This window comes from Gallinula chloropus (genome assembly GCF_964237585.1).
Source record: "Gallinula chloropus genome assembly, chromosome: 2".
In the NCBI taxonomy this organism is placed as follows: Eukaryota; Metazoa; Chordata; class Aves; order Gruiformes; family Rallidae; genus Gallinula; species Gallinula chloropus.
The window spans coordinates 148,900,658-148,913,743 of NC_140086.1; the positions used below are offsets into that span (position 1 = coordinate 148,900,658).

The 13,086-nt window shown below is 39.1% G+C and overlaps 1 protein-coding gene across 1 annotated transcript in view; it reads right to left on the reverse strand.

Moving 5' to 3' along the window:
* The window catches only part of PARD3 (par-3 family cell polarity regulator), a gene marked incomplete at its 3' end in the record, with an annotated part of 453,440 nt that overhangs the window by 174,052 nt on the left and 266,302 nt on the right, over window positions 1-13,086 (reverse strand). The window contains exons 13-14 of the mRNA XM_084260488.1: window positions 3,363-3,551; window positions 2,728-2,898 (exon numbers count right to left, since the gene is read on the reverse strand). Of these exons, the coding sequence (XP_084116614.1) occupies window positions 2,728-2,898; window positions 3,363-3,551 (360 nt within the window). The remainder of the gene's footprint in view (window positions 1-2,727; window positions 2,899-3,362; window positions 3,552-13,086) is intronic.

Below are 13,086 nucleotides of genomic sequence, written 5' to 3' on the forward strand. Positions count from 1 at the left end.
TGTGGCAGGGGAGGTTTAGATTGGATAGTAGGAAAAATTTGTTCACTGAAAGGTTTATTGAGTATTAGAATGCAGTGAAGTGATTGAGTCACCATCCCTGCTGATATTTAAAAGCTGTGTGACATGGGTTAGTGGTGGACTCGCCAGTGCTAAGCTAATGGTTGGACTTGGGATCTTAAAGGTCTTTTCCAACCTCAACAGTTCTATCATTCTGTGCTGGTAAAAGGTGTGGTTTATCAAGATATGATCTCCCCTCCTAATGCTTCTACTTCTAATCCATAAGCTCCTGAATTTGCCACCAGTCAGGTATCATCTTTGCTGAGACTATAATACTGTAGGACTGCATTAGGCTGGTGGCAGCTGCAGGAATACTGTAAGGGAACAACTTGTCTAAGTGATCTAGGTTACTGAATTCAGAGTAATAAAGCAGAGGCTGCCAGACGTAGCCAGTATCTGATGCTCCATGGGAAGGTATCACTGCAATGCTCAGTTGTGCAATGCTCCTCTCCAGCTGGGGCTCAGTCAACACGTCCATTACCCAGGGGCTAAGCTGACCGTGGACCATACTCACATACAGTACTCATGCAATATACATAAATACTATCATTACAGCTTATCTGTATATCAGGTTAATAATATCTAAAATTTGAATCCATCCAACTCTTAAACAAGCTACTAGGGCTTAATTACAAAAGAAAATTTTAATTGCCAAGAAAAAAATTTTTCTCTTCACTTTTCATTTCACAGAAGTCTAGGCACTGCAGCTTTCAAAAAGCAGCGTCTTCAATACTGCCAGCTCAGCAGGTAAATAGCTTTATGTCCATGCAAGTTGTGCTTTCATCATATTAAAATATGCAAACAGTATTGACGTTGTATTTCCTTTGGATGAATGTCATGAAAGCAATAATTCTGGAGAAAAAATAGCTACAATAATTATTTCAGAAAGATGGTCACTACACCAATAGTTGCATATCATCACTTTCCCAAATCATTATGGTTCATCTCACTAGCTTATTAAGGAGTTGGGAAAATAAAATCCATAAAAACTGTAAAGTAGGCCTAGACGGGCACAGCTCCCCATCATTTTCATGTATCAAAACCTGGGTTTTATATCAGTCCTTTCATCTTGGAGCACATACATGGTAGACTGAACTGTGCCATTTTTGCCATGTGATTTCTGCAAAATAAATCACACCAAATGTCAAGAAGGTGTAGGGCACCAAAGTATTCTTAACTTGAATGACTGGATTTAAGGAGCAATGTCTGGTTCCTCATCACTGAATTTGCTCCATCATGTTTACAAACACTGACTTGATACATTTGATCAAGAAGTCTTTTACGAAGAGAGGAGTGAACACCTTCTACATCCTCTTTGAAAAAATATACTAAACACAGAAATAGTCTAAAAACATTTCACCCTGTTTTATGTAGTAACACATAAAATGCATCTGAAATTGGGTAGGAATAAGGAACAGTCTTCAAAGAACAGCCTGGAGTCCAAGTTTAGAATTATGGCTAGAACAGGACATCACCAAATATAAAAAAGTCAGAATTCCTTCAACACCAAGTGAGAAACTCTGCATCCAAGCTGGCTTTCCAGCAGTGTGCATATATATATGTGTGTGTGTATGTGTATTAAAGCTGTGTATATGCAGTTAATCAAAAAGAGCTTAGTGAGGCTACTGTTGGGTTTTTTTTCAAACAAGATCCTATAATACACTATGGACTGGAATTTTTTAATGATCAATTTTTTGCATTAAAAAATAAACCATTCCTTTTTCCCCTAGGCAGGATCAGCAGTACAAGACCAATTTGTGCACATCATTTTTTGAAGCACGATGCTCAAGAAATAACATTCACAATAAGACCTTACCAGTACTAACCAGAATGAAATAATGACTTTTAGATGTCTTAAGAACAGATGCTTCCCTGACCCACCATTCAGCTGCACCCTATTTAACTCAGTGCATTTCTCCAATTTGTCACAATCATTTTGAAGTCTAATTCAGTCCTCCACAGCATCTGCAGTCCTCAGTATCATATGCCCACATATTCCTACTATATAGCGTTATTTACATTAATCTAGAAGATAAACTATTAGAAATCACGAATATGTTTCAAAACATCAACACATTAATGTTGCACTGGAGGAGACAAAAGTTGCAAATAATATCAGAAAAAGAATCACCACTTCACCCTGAATTCAGTATTTCACACTTCTCTGCAATGAAGGCCAAGACACAACATATTTAAATTCCAAAATAACAGAATTATTTGCATCAAGTTTTGCAGAATCTTCCTATGAAAACTTTTAATTGCTTAGATAAAATATAAAAATGAAATGTAAGAGCTCTACTCCTAATTTAAAAACCTGAAAGTGACAAAGCAGCAAGTCAGTTACCACTAAGTCTATAAACAAAAGATTCAATAGACCCACATAAAAAACTCCAAAGAACAACAAAGAACAGTGGGATCCAATTACAAAATCAATACAGTTTTATTCAGTGTTTCCTGTTATTCATTGATGAAAATACTCAAAAGAAAAACTTTATCGATCATTAATAAGGTTAGCATGTCTAACACCGAAATTCAGATCTTTTTGTAATTCTCTCTTTCTTTGGCGTCTCAAATATTGTTTTCCGGGTCTCAGAGGAAACATGACATCTCCTATAAACACAAATTCCTTAGAAGTGAAAACTCCCAGTCCCAATATCAAAAGCGCATTACCTCATTGCATTTACTTATTCGCCTCGCCACAATAAGCTGAATCATTCCCCGCTTGTTTCCTTCAGTGGACATGGACCTCCTTAAGGTTTCCATAGCATCTTGATTTGTTTTGCCCAATAATGATTCTCCATTTACTGCTATTAGCTGATCGTTCACTCGAAGCCTGCCATCCTGGAAAAGGAAAGATTATAGCTAGTTACATAAAACACACACAAAAGAAGTTTAGTCTGATGGAGAGGCAAAAGACAAAAGAAAAATAATCACAGCTATGCTTAGTCCTGATAGTTTATGGCCAAATGAACACTGGTGTAATAGCTTCCATTGCAGCCATTGTAGGAAATGTCTATTCCAATTACAGATTTGCACTGCAAGCTATTATCATAACCTTTTTGCACAAATAGCGTTCTAATTGAACTGTACCAGACGGCTCGTACCCTTCCCCAGAATCCGCAAGTGCTGTCGAAATCCTGAGATGCACAAACATGTGAATCTGAGTAGAAATCTAAATGTTAACTCTGATGGTGTAATTGGAAAAAGCTAATTACAGAGCATTCTCATTCTTCTTGAACCTGTGGATAGTTTCAAAACAGCCTGATTATGGAAAAGTGAGGAAGACCAAAGATATTCCCTCTTACCTTGGATGCTGCTCCACCGTTAATAATGGACTTGACGAAGATTCCTAAATCGGCATGGTTTTCTTTTGACCGGTTACCTTTGACACTCACACCAAGTCCAGCTGATCCAGAGTCATTCAACGGAACTTCAAATGTCAGGAATTCCCTGGTGCCATCAGGTGTGAGGACAAGCTCCTCTTCTTCTGCTTTCTGTCAAGAAGATTAGTATGGGATTATAGAAGAGTATTTCTCTTTGGGAATTCTCTTCCTTCTTCAGCTATTAGCATTAAACCCAGCTCCCCCCTGCTTTTAAATACAATGCCACAATATTTTCCACAGTAATTATTTGAAGAAGCATGCACAAATAGTGTATTTTCAATCACCTCCAGCTGATGCTTAGATTCAGAAATATCTTACATTAAGTGCTTCTCTGTCTAGTAAAATAATTGAATCGTGTGTCATTACTGAATGTGCCATTAATATCAACTCACAAGTAAGCCACTATTTCATTAGCCAAAAGAGAGCTGTATCAGAAATAGTTTCTTACTTGCAAACCTACAGAATTTTTATAATATCATTATCATCTATGGTAGCTCTGCAGTCATGGGGAAAAACTAAGTGCAAGAAAATTAAATTCAAAAATTACTCATTCACCTCATTTCGTTTAAAACTAGCTGTGCTAGGAAAACCAGACAATTACACAGCTGAGATCTGCAGCAGCACATCTCTGCTATTACCAGGCTCAGCATCAAATCCAGCTATGAGTCTGAATCTTCCTGACTTTCTGCCCTTCACATCTGTCCTTTTATTCACATCTTTGGTTCTTCCCTGCCCTCCACACCCCATTTTATCCTGATCGGGACAGTCCCATGTCTTGAACACGTTAGAATATCAGCCCTGACAGTGTCCCTGACAAGGAGCTGCTCAGCAACACCCTCCCATGCATCCAAAAGCCATGACCGATGGGAGACCAACTTCACCTCCTGCTGAGCTCATGGTGGCAGAGGGCTGGTAGTGGGGGCCCTGGGGTTTCCCCACAGAGCAGTGGCACTCATGGGGGCAGCCAGAGTGGACACAGTGCACAGCAAAGCAAATGGTCAGGTCAGGAGGAGCAGTGCTCACCCACAGGCAGCTGCTGCCAGGAAGAGGAACAGGAGGGAAGAGCTGTTCACCACCCCTGTCCCTTGCAGCAGACATCTTCCACTTCTCTCTGATCATGTTTCAGTTAAAACAGTTATAACCACTTCCAGCCATAAGTTAATTAACACAAAAAAAGAAAACCACAAAACCCCACAAAAAAAAAACCCAACAACCCCCCCCCTCCCAAAAAAAAAAGTCATGCTATTAAAGACAATTCTCCATGCTGGGCCTAGTGTCTGGTGTCCAGAAAGATGCTTTTTTTTTTTTCATCACCCATATGAAGGGGAGCAAGTAAGAAAACATCCTCCAGAAAATGCACAGTAAAGTCCAACAGTCAGTTCTTCTTCTCTGGAAGAATTAATCTGGCCAATTTTTTTCAGAACCTTAGCAAGTGTGTTACCTCCTGTACTGACACTGATTTTATAGTGACTTTTCCCATATCACTCTCATCTCTTTGAAAAGCTTGCTCCTTCTATTTTTCTCCTACTCTAAATTACTTAGAGCAGTAAAAAATGTGTCAAGAAGTTAATGTGTGGCTGCTGAGCTATCCATGTTTTTTTAGATCTGAGGAAACGCAAAGCTGACAGGCTCTTCTGAAATCCAAACACAGACTAAGGCAAAGATGGATGTGAAAGCCATGTGGAGTACAGAAGACTGAACTGATCAATTTGGGCACAAGCATGCTAGCTGTGTCACCACTGACCTAGAAATGCAACACAAAAACATCAGATTGCTGAGAGAACAGGAACAGCCAAGGGAAGAAAACCAGGAGCTCTGTCTTTTCCCACTTGGTTAAAAGCATGAACCTTAATGCATTCATCAGCCCCTTCCCATGCATTAGGCACCATTTGCTTGTGTCTAACCATGTTTTGTTTATAATAAAGGATAACACTTCAAATTTTTAAAAAAAAGAAAACCAACACCCTCTATCCATAAGTGCCAAGGCTGAGCTGGCTCACTTATGAATCCCACTGTCCAAACAAACACATCTCTTCATCATGCAAAATGATCTGTGCTAGCTGTCAGGAATGAAAAGGTGCACTGTGTCTGCAGAAAAAATACTGAATTTTAAAAACATCTCCCAAATTTTGTGACTTAAACAAGAAAATTAGGTTTGTGAGAGTCACAACACTGCTAGGCACAGCACACAGCTGAATGCACCTTTTGTCAGGTGGCCGCAGAATAAAACAGTCTGCAACAGGTGCACAGTATCTTTTAGTTTTGGTAACTGATCATTTTCATTTTCCTAATACATAGCAAGGATAAAAGCTTAGAGCCAAAGGGAAGGTAAAGCCAGTGTAGGTTGTATGGGTAATCCAAGGCAACTCATATATTTATTGCATTTTTCTCTATTACTGTTATCACAAATTTGCAATCAATCTCCCTGCAGTATTTTCTAATGTTATAAAAACAACACCACAACTTCACCCCAGCCTTCCCCCTTGCAGGGAACTGACCACCCTGTACCTGTCGGGTACAGGTCTGGATACCACATGGCCAACTGGAGAGAGCATCTTAGTGGACATGCCCAAGGACTGGGCTAATGGCCTCTCCTCAGCAAGACCAAAAAGCAGCATTATCAGCTCAGTGCTGTTCCTAACATCAGGCTTCTGCTTCCTTGTTTTATACAGTCTTAAAGAAGGAAAAGATCTATATTGGGCTGCATGCAACTGAGCGTGGAGGTGAAATTTAAGGCCTGAACCCAGACCAAACCACTCCTAAGGAGCTGAACAAGCGTGAGTAGATTGTGCATTTGAAAAAATGAGAAACAGCAGCCTCAGCACTGGAACAGAAGTAATGAACCTACAACAAAATTGCTCAACTCATCCAAAGAAAAAATTACTATTACTGAGCTAAGGCTGAATTGCTTTAGAGACTTCATTGGGTATCCACAGTTGTTTTTTTTCAACTAAGCAAGCTTGTTTCACCACCATACCTGTAATTTTAGGGACATGAGAAGCCTTTTGTCCTCTAGAATCTGCCTATCATCTGTCAGTACCATATGCTTAAACGTAGATTTTAAAAAGAGAAAGTGGATAAAGAGAACAAACATTTATTTTTGATATTGCACAGTTTTTCCTAAGAATGCTTAGAAGAAAAACATGACTTTCAAGATTAACTGAACAATTAAGATTCAAGGACCGTGGATATGAAAGTATTAACTCTAACATTCTTGCCACGCCATGGTACCAAATGTGGTCTTACTCTGTATGATGTTGCGATGGTTTAACCCCAGCCAGTAATTAAGCCCCATGCAGCTGCTCTCTCACCCTTATCCCTGCAAGGGGACGGGAAAGGGGGTGGAAAAAAAACCTTCATGGATTGAGATAAAGACCGTTTAATAGGCTAACAAAGGAAGAGATTAGTAGTAGTAGTAGTATTGCTACTATAGCAATTAGTGGTAGTAGCTACTTTTCTACTTTATAGTAGTAGGTACTACTACTACAAAGAAGCAATAGAGAAATTCAATTGTTCATTATATATGGAAGGAAAAAGAACAACCCGATGCCCAGTCTGTTTCCGAGCAGTGATCACGCCTCCCAGCTCACTTCCTCAGTTATATCCAGAATGTGACGCTCTGTGGCAGGGAATATCACAGCACCGTACTGGCTACTAGACAAAATATTAACTCAGAGCTGAAACCAGGACCGCATACAACTTCATACACAGAAAAATACAAGCTACACAAACATACAATCTAGAGAAATAAGGAGGAAGACTTTAGCCTGATACCGTAACACTCTGAACTAAAGTTGTAAAAACAAAACAAACCCCCCAAAAAACCCCAACAATCTACCACCAAAACCTCTGACTGGCCAAATCTTTTGTTCCTCAGAGCCCTTTAGATTACAGAAACCTTAGATGTATAGCAATGCTCTCCAATCAATTAAATATCAGCTATTATAAAAAAGTAAAATTTGCACTGAAATTTTTGTTCAACATTAAGTGTCTAAATGTAACAAACCATCGGAATTCCCTAATTCATCCGTGAGACAGCATAAAAATGCAGAAAAATGTAAAACACAGCATTTAAAAATTTCAACTGAGAACACAATCACTTCCTAATTGCAATAACTTCCATTTGATCTTGATACACTGTAAATTAACAGCTTCACTATGTCAATCAAACACCTCAACACTATTTTCATGATTAGTTGATCTGTGGGAGAATTTTATTCCCTCATATACTTTGACAGGCCAGAAGTAAACATGCAAGCAAAATAATGTACTGTGAACCCTCAACAACAAAATTCAACTCCCTTAAGAATTTTCACACACTGTGTCCAAAACAATTAACAGCCAAACAATGTTCTGCTCAGGCAGTGTCTGCTGAGGAAAAGGTCATCTCAGATGGCTTTGGCTGGATGAATGAAGCTGCTCAAGTATGTAATTTGTAATAAAAATTCGATTGGTGATAAAATATGTAGGTGACTCTTTTTTTTGCTTCAAATACATACTTAGCATCAATTTATGCTAAACGACATTTGAGATAAGTTTTTCACTTTTTAAATACAACACAAATATATCAGAAATTTAAACATTAACTTCCTGACTAGAGCAAACTTATGGCAGGGTTTTGATACATATGGAGATTTAAAAAGCCATTGGATAAATAGAAGGGAAATTGTTTTCCTGTTCTGCATAACACTGGTTTCTGATCTGATCATAAAACCTAATTTGATTTTATAAGCAACACTAAAATGGACCTTGACACTCTAAGTGCAGTAACTCTATTCCATTATGTTAGTAACAGCATCTCCTCCTTATCCCTTTATGTTTTAAATACTATGAAAAAATTTCTTGCTTGGGTCTTCTTCCTTTTATAACATCTCATCAGGGTTCAGCTGGTGAGTAAGCAGCATGAGATGGGTGAAAAAAGAAACCTAACAGCAAAGAAAATCCTCCTCCCACCTAACAAGGGAAGCAATTTCCAATCAAGCTGGGACAAGTCTCCCAAGGGGCTTGCTGCAGCTACAAATCCAGCTGCATTCTCTCCAGCAAAGTACACTCCCTTGCAAGCTTAGACATGCCATCTCCTCAGCAGCTATTAAGTCACCGAAACCTGCCTCTCAGTTACTTTGTGATCACGTACAGAGAAAATAAATAAGTTAATCATGGGAGTCTCAACAAAAGCCCCGTGCACTCCTGTTTTCTTTCACAGAAGGAATTAAAAAAGCTCAGTCTCTGTAACCCCCCTCTCGGAAGGCAACCTGTACTTCCAAGTTAGTATGTAACACACATGAAAACATTTACAGGGCTCTTGTATGCAAACATAAATGCATGTAAGTGCACACTCTTGTCTTCTACAATGATGAAATTCACATGAATAACTTACATAATCACAGCACAAGCCCTGCCCAGTGCCACCAATGATCCCACCTACGCTACTCACCTTACCTGCCCCAAAATCCTGTTGAATCTAGCCTTCTAGCATCATCAAAGCCTGCTAGCTCCTGTGTAATTATCAACCTTTGCCACACAAATGCATCTTCTCTCTTTTGAATTTGTCCAGACTGGAAATCTCAGTTTCTTGAATGGAGATGGAAGTCTCATGGACATTAAGGGCCCACCAGGCCTAAGAAGGGTAAGCTAGAAAAGTGAAGGGACTGGAATTTTCAGAATCCCATGTTTTGCCATTTGGTTCCCACAATAAGAAATTCCAACCTAATATCATAGTCTTTTCCAGAGTATTTTCAATCTCTAGAAAACATAGCTGCTATATTGTATTTATTGTTATATACTTTACTGGGGAACCAATAAAATCTGTCTCAGTATTATTATAACAAAACAGAATTCTAGGTTTAAATCACGCATAACATACAGAAGAGTGAGGAGATTTCACTTAGCCATTGTGCAAAAACATTCTTGAAAACAGTCAGGATTAAAACTGTTCTTCCAGTGAGGTGGGTGACATTGCTGTCATATCAGGCCACCTTAGGCAGCTCTAAGGAAGCAAAATAGCATCTGTGGTCAACAGTTGTTTTGTGGGGGGTGATGTTTAGTACCTATAAAAACGTAGATGTATTATTGCTGGAGGTACTGAAAACAAAGCAATGTAGGTGGCCTGTGACACACCTCTCCAACTTCAGTTGAGGCCTCTCCTGAGGAAGAATAACTGAGAGCTGATGCATCCTGCCGTGGGTAGGCATTAAAGATAAATATAACTACAGCAGCTCAGTCAGATTTAAAACTGGACCTCCAGCAGAGAAAAGCCTGCCTACTGATTGAATAGTGACACGCACACTCCATCCCGGTTTCCTCCTGAAATACAACAAGGCCTTTTATCATTCTTTCATTATTTTTTTTTAATGAAACAATCATGTGCTGCATTACAGATTATAAGGGCCTGAAGTGTCTATTTACCTAGTTATAAAATGATATAGGGCTTAACCCAAGTAAACAACTAAAATTCTTACGCTTGCTTTCTTTTCCTAACTCTTCCAAGGTTTAAGTATTTTAATATATCCCATATGTTAGATAAACACTAATGAATCTTATTTGCACGTATACACTGAGACTCATTATTCATATTAGCTAAGTTAATATGTCACATCTGGCAAAGACTGCACTCTTGTTCAAATCAAACAGCAGCTGCTAAATATCAAAACCTACATTTGAATTCTGAGATTTTATAGGAAATGTGGTCTGTTTTAATTTTAATCCCATCAAGGAAATGTTTTTTGCATATTATATGTGGATTAACTTTGCTACATATTTATATGAAGAAATGCTAGCTCATGAAAATACTGCAAAACAGGCCCATTACATTTCCAGTTACGTCCATTTTAAGGATTTAATTTAATAACAAAAAATATGTTCCACATTCAAAAACATCTTCAGTTGAGAGGTTTTTTTATGGATTAAAAAATAGTTTAGGAAAAAAATTAAACCTTTTCCAAAGCACAAAAATTTCCGCATGTGATTTTCATTTAGTATGAAAATCAAAGCTTTGCAAAAGCCCATGTTAAAGTACACCCACATGTTTGCTATTATCTCTGTAAGAACGCTATTGCTTGTCCATACTAACACTATTCTCCCTAATGCCAACACAGGGCTGGTGCCGATCTGGGCTGTTGTAGAAACTGGTTTAAGCAGTTGAGAGTCTACATTTCAAATCAACTGATCAGACTGCTACAAGTATTTTCTTGGTTATACCTCTCAGAACTTCACAGAGGAACTAGTCTGTTCCCATCACCATAACGTCGTACTTTGAACAGGCCAACATACCCTGTTCCAGTCGTTGCTCCTACTCAAACTTTGTGCTTCTAACTGTATGCTCTGAAACAAATATGTGATTGTAATGCTAACCCCATTTCTTTATGAGACACTCATCGCAGAGAAGTGAAAACCAAGGGGATTAGATACACAGCAGGTGTCTGCTCTGCCAAAGAAGCCTATAAAGCTACAGCTTTGTGCACTAGAAAAACTTCAATGCCCAACACACTAACGACATAGCTCCCTAAAAATCTTTGTACTTCTCTCACTGGCCTATTGGATGTACAAGAGCTGAAAGACTAAAGAAAAAGAGAGTGTCTGGGAAAGCCAGACAGAAAAACAAAGTTGAAAGGGAAATGATGCCTTTGTAGAAGTCCGTGGCAAGAAACACGTTCCACATGAGACAGTGCCTGGACGGGGCGTTGGGACTGACCTGTGTCTTACTCTGCTTCTGCTGCAGACTTTTAGGCAACCGTGGCAAACCACTTCATCTCACTATTTTCCCTGAACTTAACAGCAAGGAAGAATCAACACCCAGAGTCTAAGGCCAACAGTGCAGTAAAACAAACCACCACACAAACAATGGATTTTCAGAGGTTTAAATAAGAATTTTAAGCAACAATGTGAACTTTGCACTTAACCTTCTTGAAAGAACCTGATGACCTTATTGCCTGTGCTAGCAGATGACCAGCTAAAGGCCCTAAGGCCCCTTTCAGTCTCACACCCTTTAGCTGTAGTTTGAATTCTACATACTTTATACAGTCAACTATTATCCAAAATAACATGAGCCTGGAATCTAGGGAATAGTAAGTGTGGATTATCATTGAATGGTACAGGAAATTCAGACTACTCAAAGAACATTCATAAACAGACATTCAACTGTTATATTAATTATTCACTAGGAATTAATGTATATACTACTCAATATACTACTCAGAATATACTACTCAATACTAGAGTACCTCCTACGGTAGAAAACTCTAAACACAGAGGTATCCTGCAGGAGATCACACAGTACTTTCTTTTACATGCATAGTGATCTGTTTCTTATGTCACAATTTATTAAAAATATAATCTGAAACCACTCAAAATAACAGTAAAAAGGCCATTTGTAGCCAGCAGGTTGAAGGAGGTGATTCTAACCCTACTAAACTGTGCTCTCGTGAGACCCCCACCTGGAGTACTGCATCCAGCTTTGGGAGCCTCAGCACAGGAAAGACCTGCTCCAACAGCTCCAAACGAGTGCCACAGCAGTCAGAGGGACAGAACACCTCCTCTGTGAGGAAAGGCTGAGAAAGTTTGGGTGGGTTAGCATGGAGATGATTCCCAGGAGAGCTTATTAAGTTATTTCAGTACTTAAAGGGGGCTTATAAAAAAGGTTGGGACAATCTTTTTATCAGTGTATGTTGTAATAGCACATGGCAATGGTTTTAAATTAAAAGACAGTAGATTCAGCCTAGATATAAAGAAGAAAATTTTTACAATGAGAGTGCTGAAACACTGGCAGGAGTTGTCTGGAGAGTAACCATCCCTGGAACCATTTGAGGTCAGGTTGGATGGGGTTTTCAGCAACCAGATCTAGTTGAAGATTTCCCTGCTCATTGCAGGGGGAGGTTGGACTACATGACCTTTAAAGGTCCCTTGCAACCCAAATCACACAAACCATTCTATGTTATTTTTTTAAAAGCATTGTAATCACCCTTGTGCCTCACAATATTAGAAGGTAAAAAGGTACAAAAATACCAGTTATTTGTAGAATTTCTAAACACCCTGGAGGAAAGAAGAGAAACAGCTTAAACATCAGCCAGAACAATTTTCTTCCCATAAATCCAATCTGTATTTAATCACAGAATCCCAGAATAGTTTGGGTTGGAAGGGACCTCAAAGCTCATCTAGTCCCACCACGTCTTTTGCTATGGGCAGGGACACACTCCACTAGTCCAGGTTGCCCAAACGCTCATCCAGTCTGGCCTTGAACACTGCCAGGGAGGGGGCAGCCACAACTTCTCTGGGCAGCCTGTGCCAGGGCCTCACTGCCCTCACAGGGAAGAATTTCTTCCTTATATCTAGTCTAAATCAACCCTCTTCCAGTTTATAGCTGTTCCCCCTCATCCTATTGTTACATGCCTTTGTAAACAGTTCCCCTCCCATCTTTTTTTGTACACCTCCCATCACATAGATATAAGCCAATGATATCAGCATTGATATTGGTGAGGTTGGGATTAGTCAATGTATGATTCTGGCTTGATTTTTGGACATCTGGATCACCTACTGCAGCAGTGGACATTGATAAAGTTCTAAACTGTTTTCCAAAGAAGGTTCCATGTGAAGGAACAGTTGCATCAACTCAATGATACACAACTGCTATAGAAGCTGAGTGTTAAATATG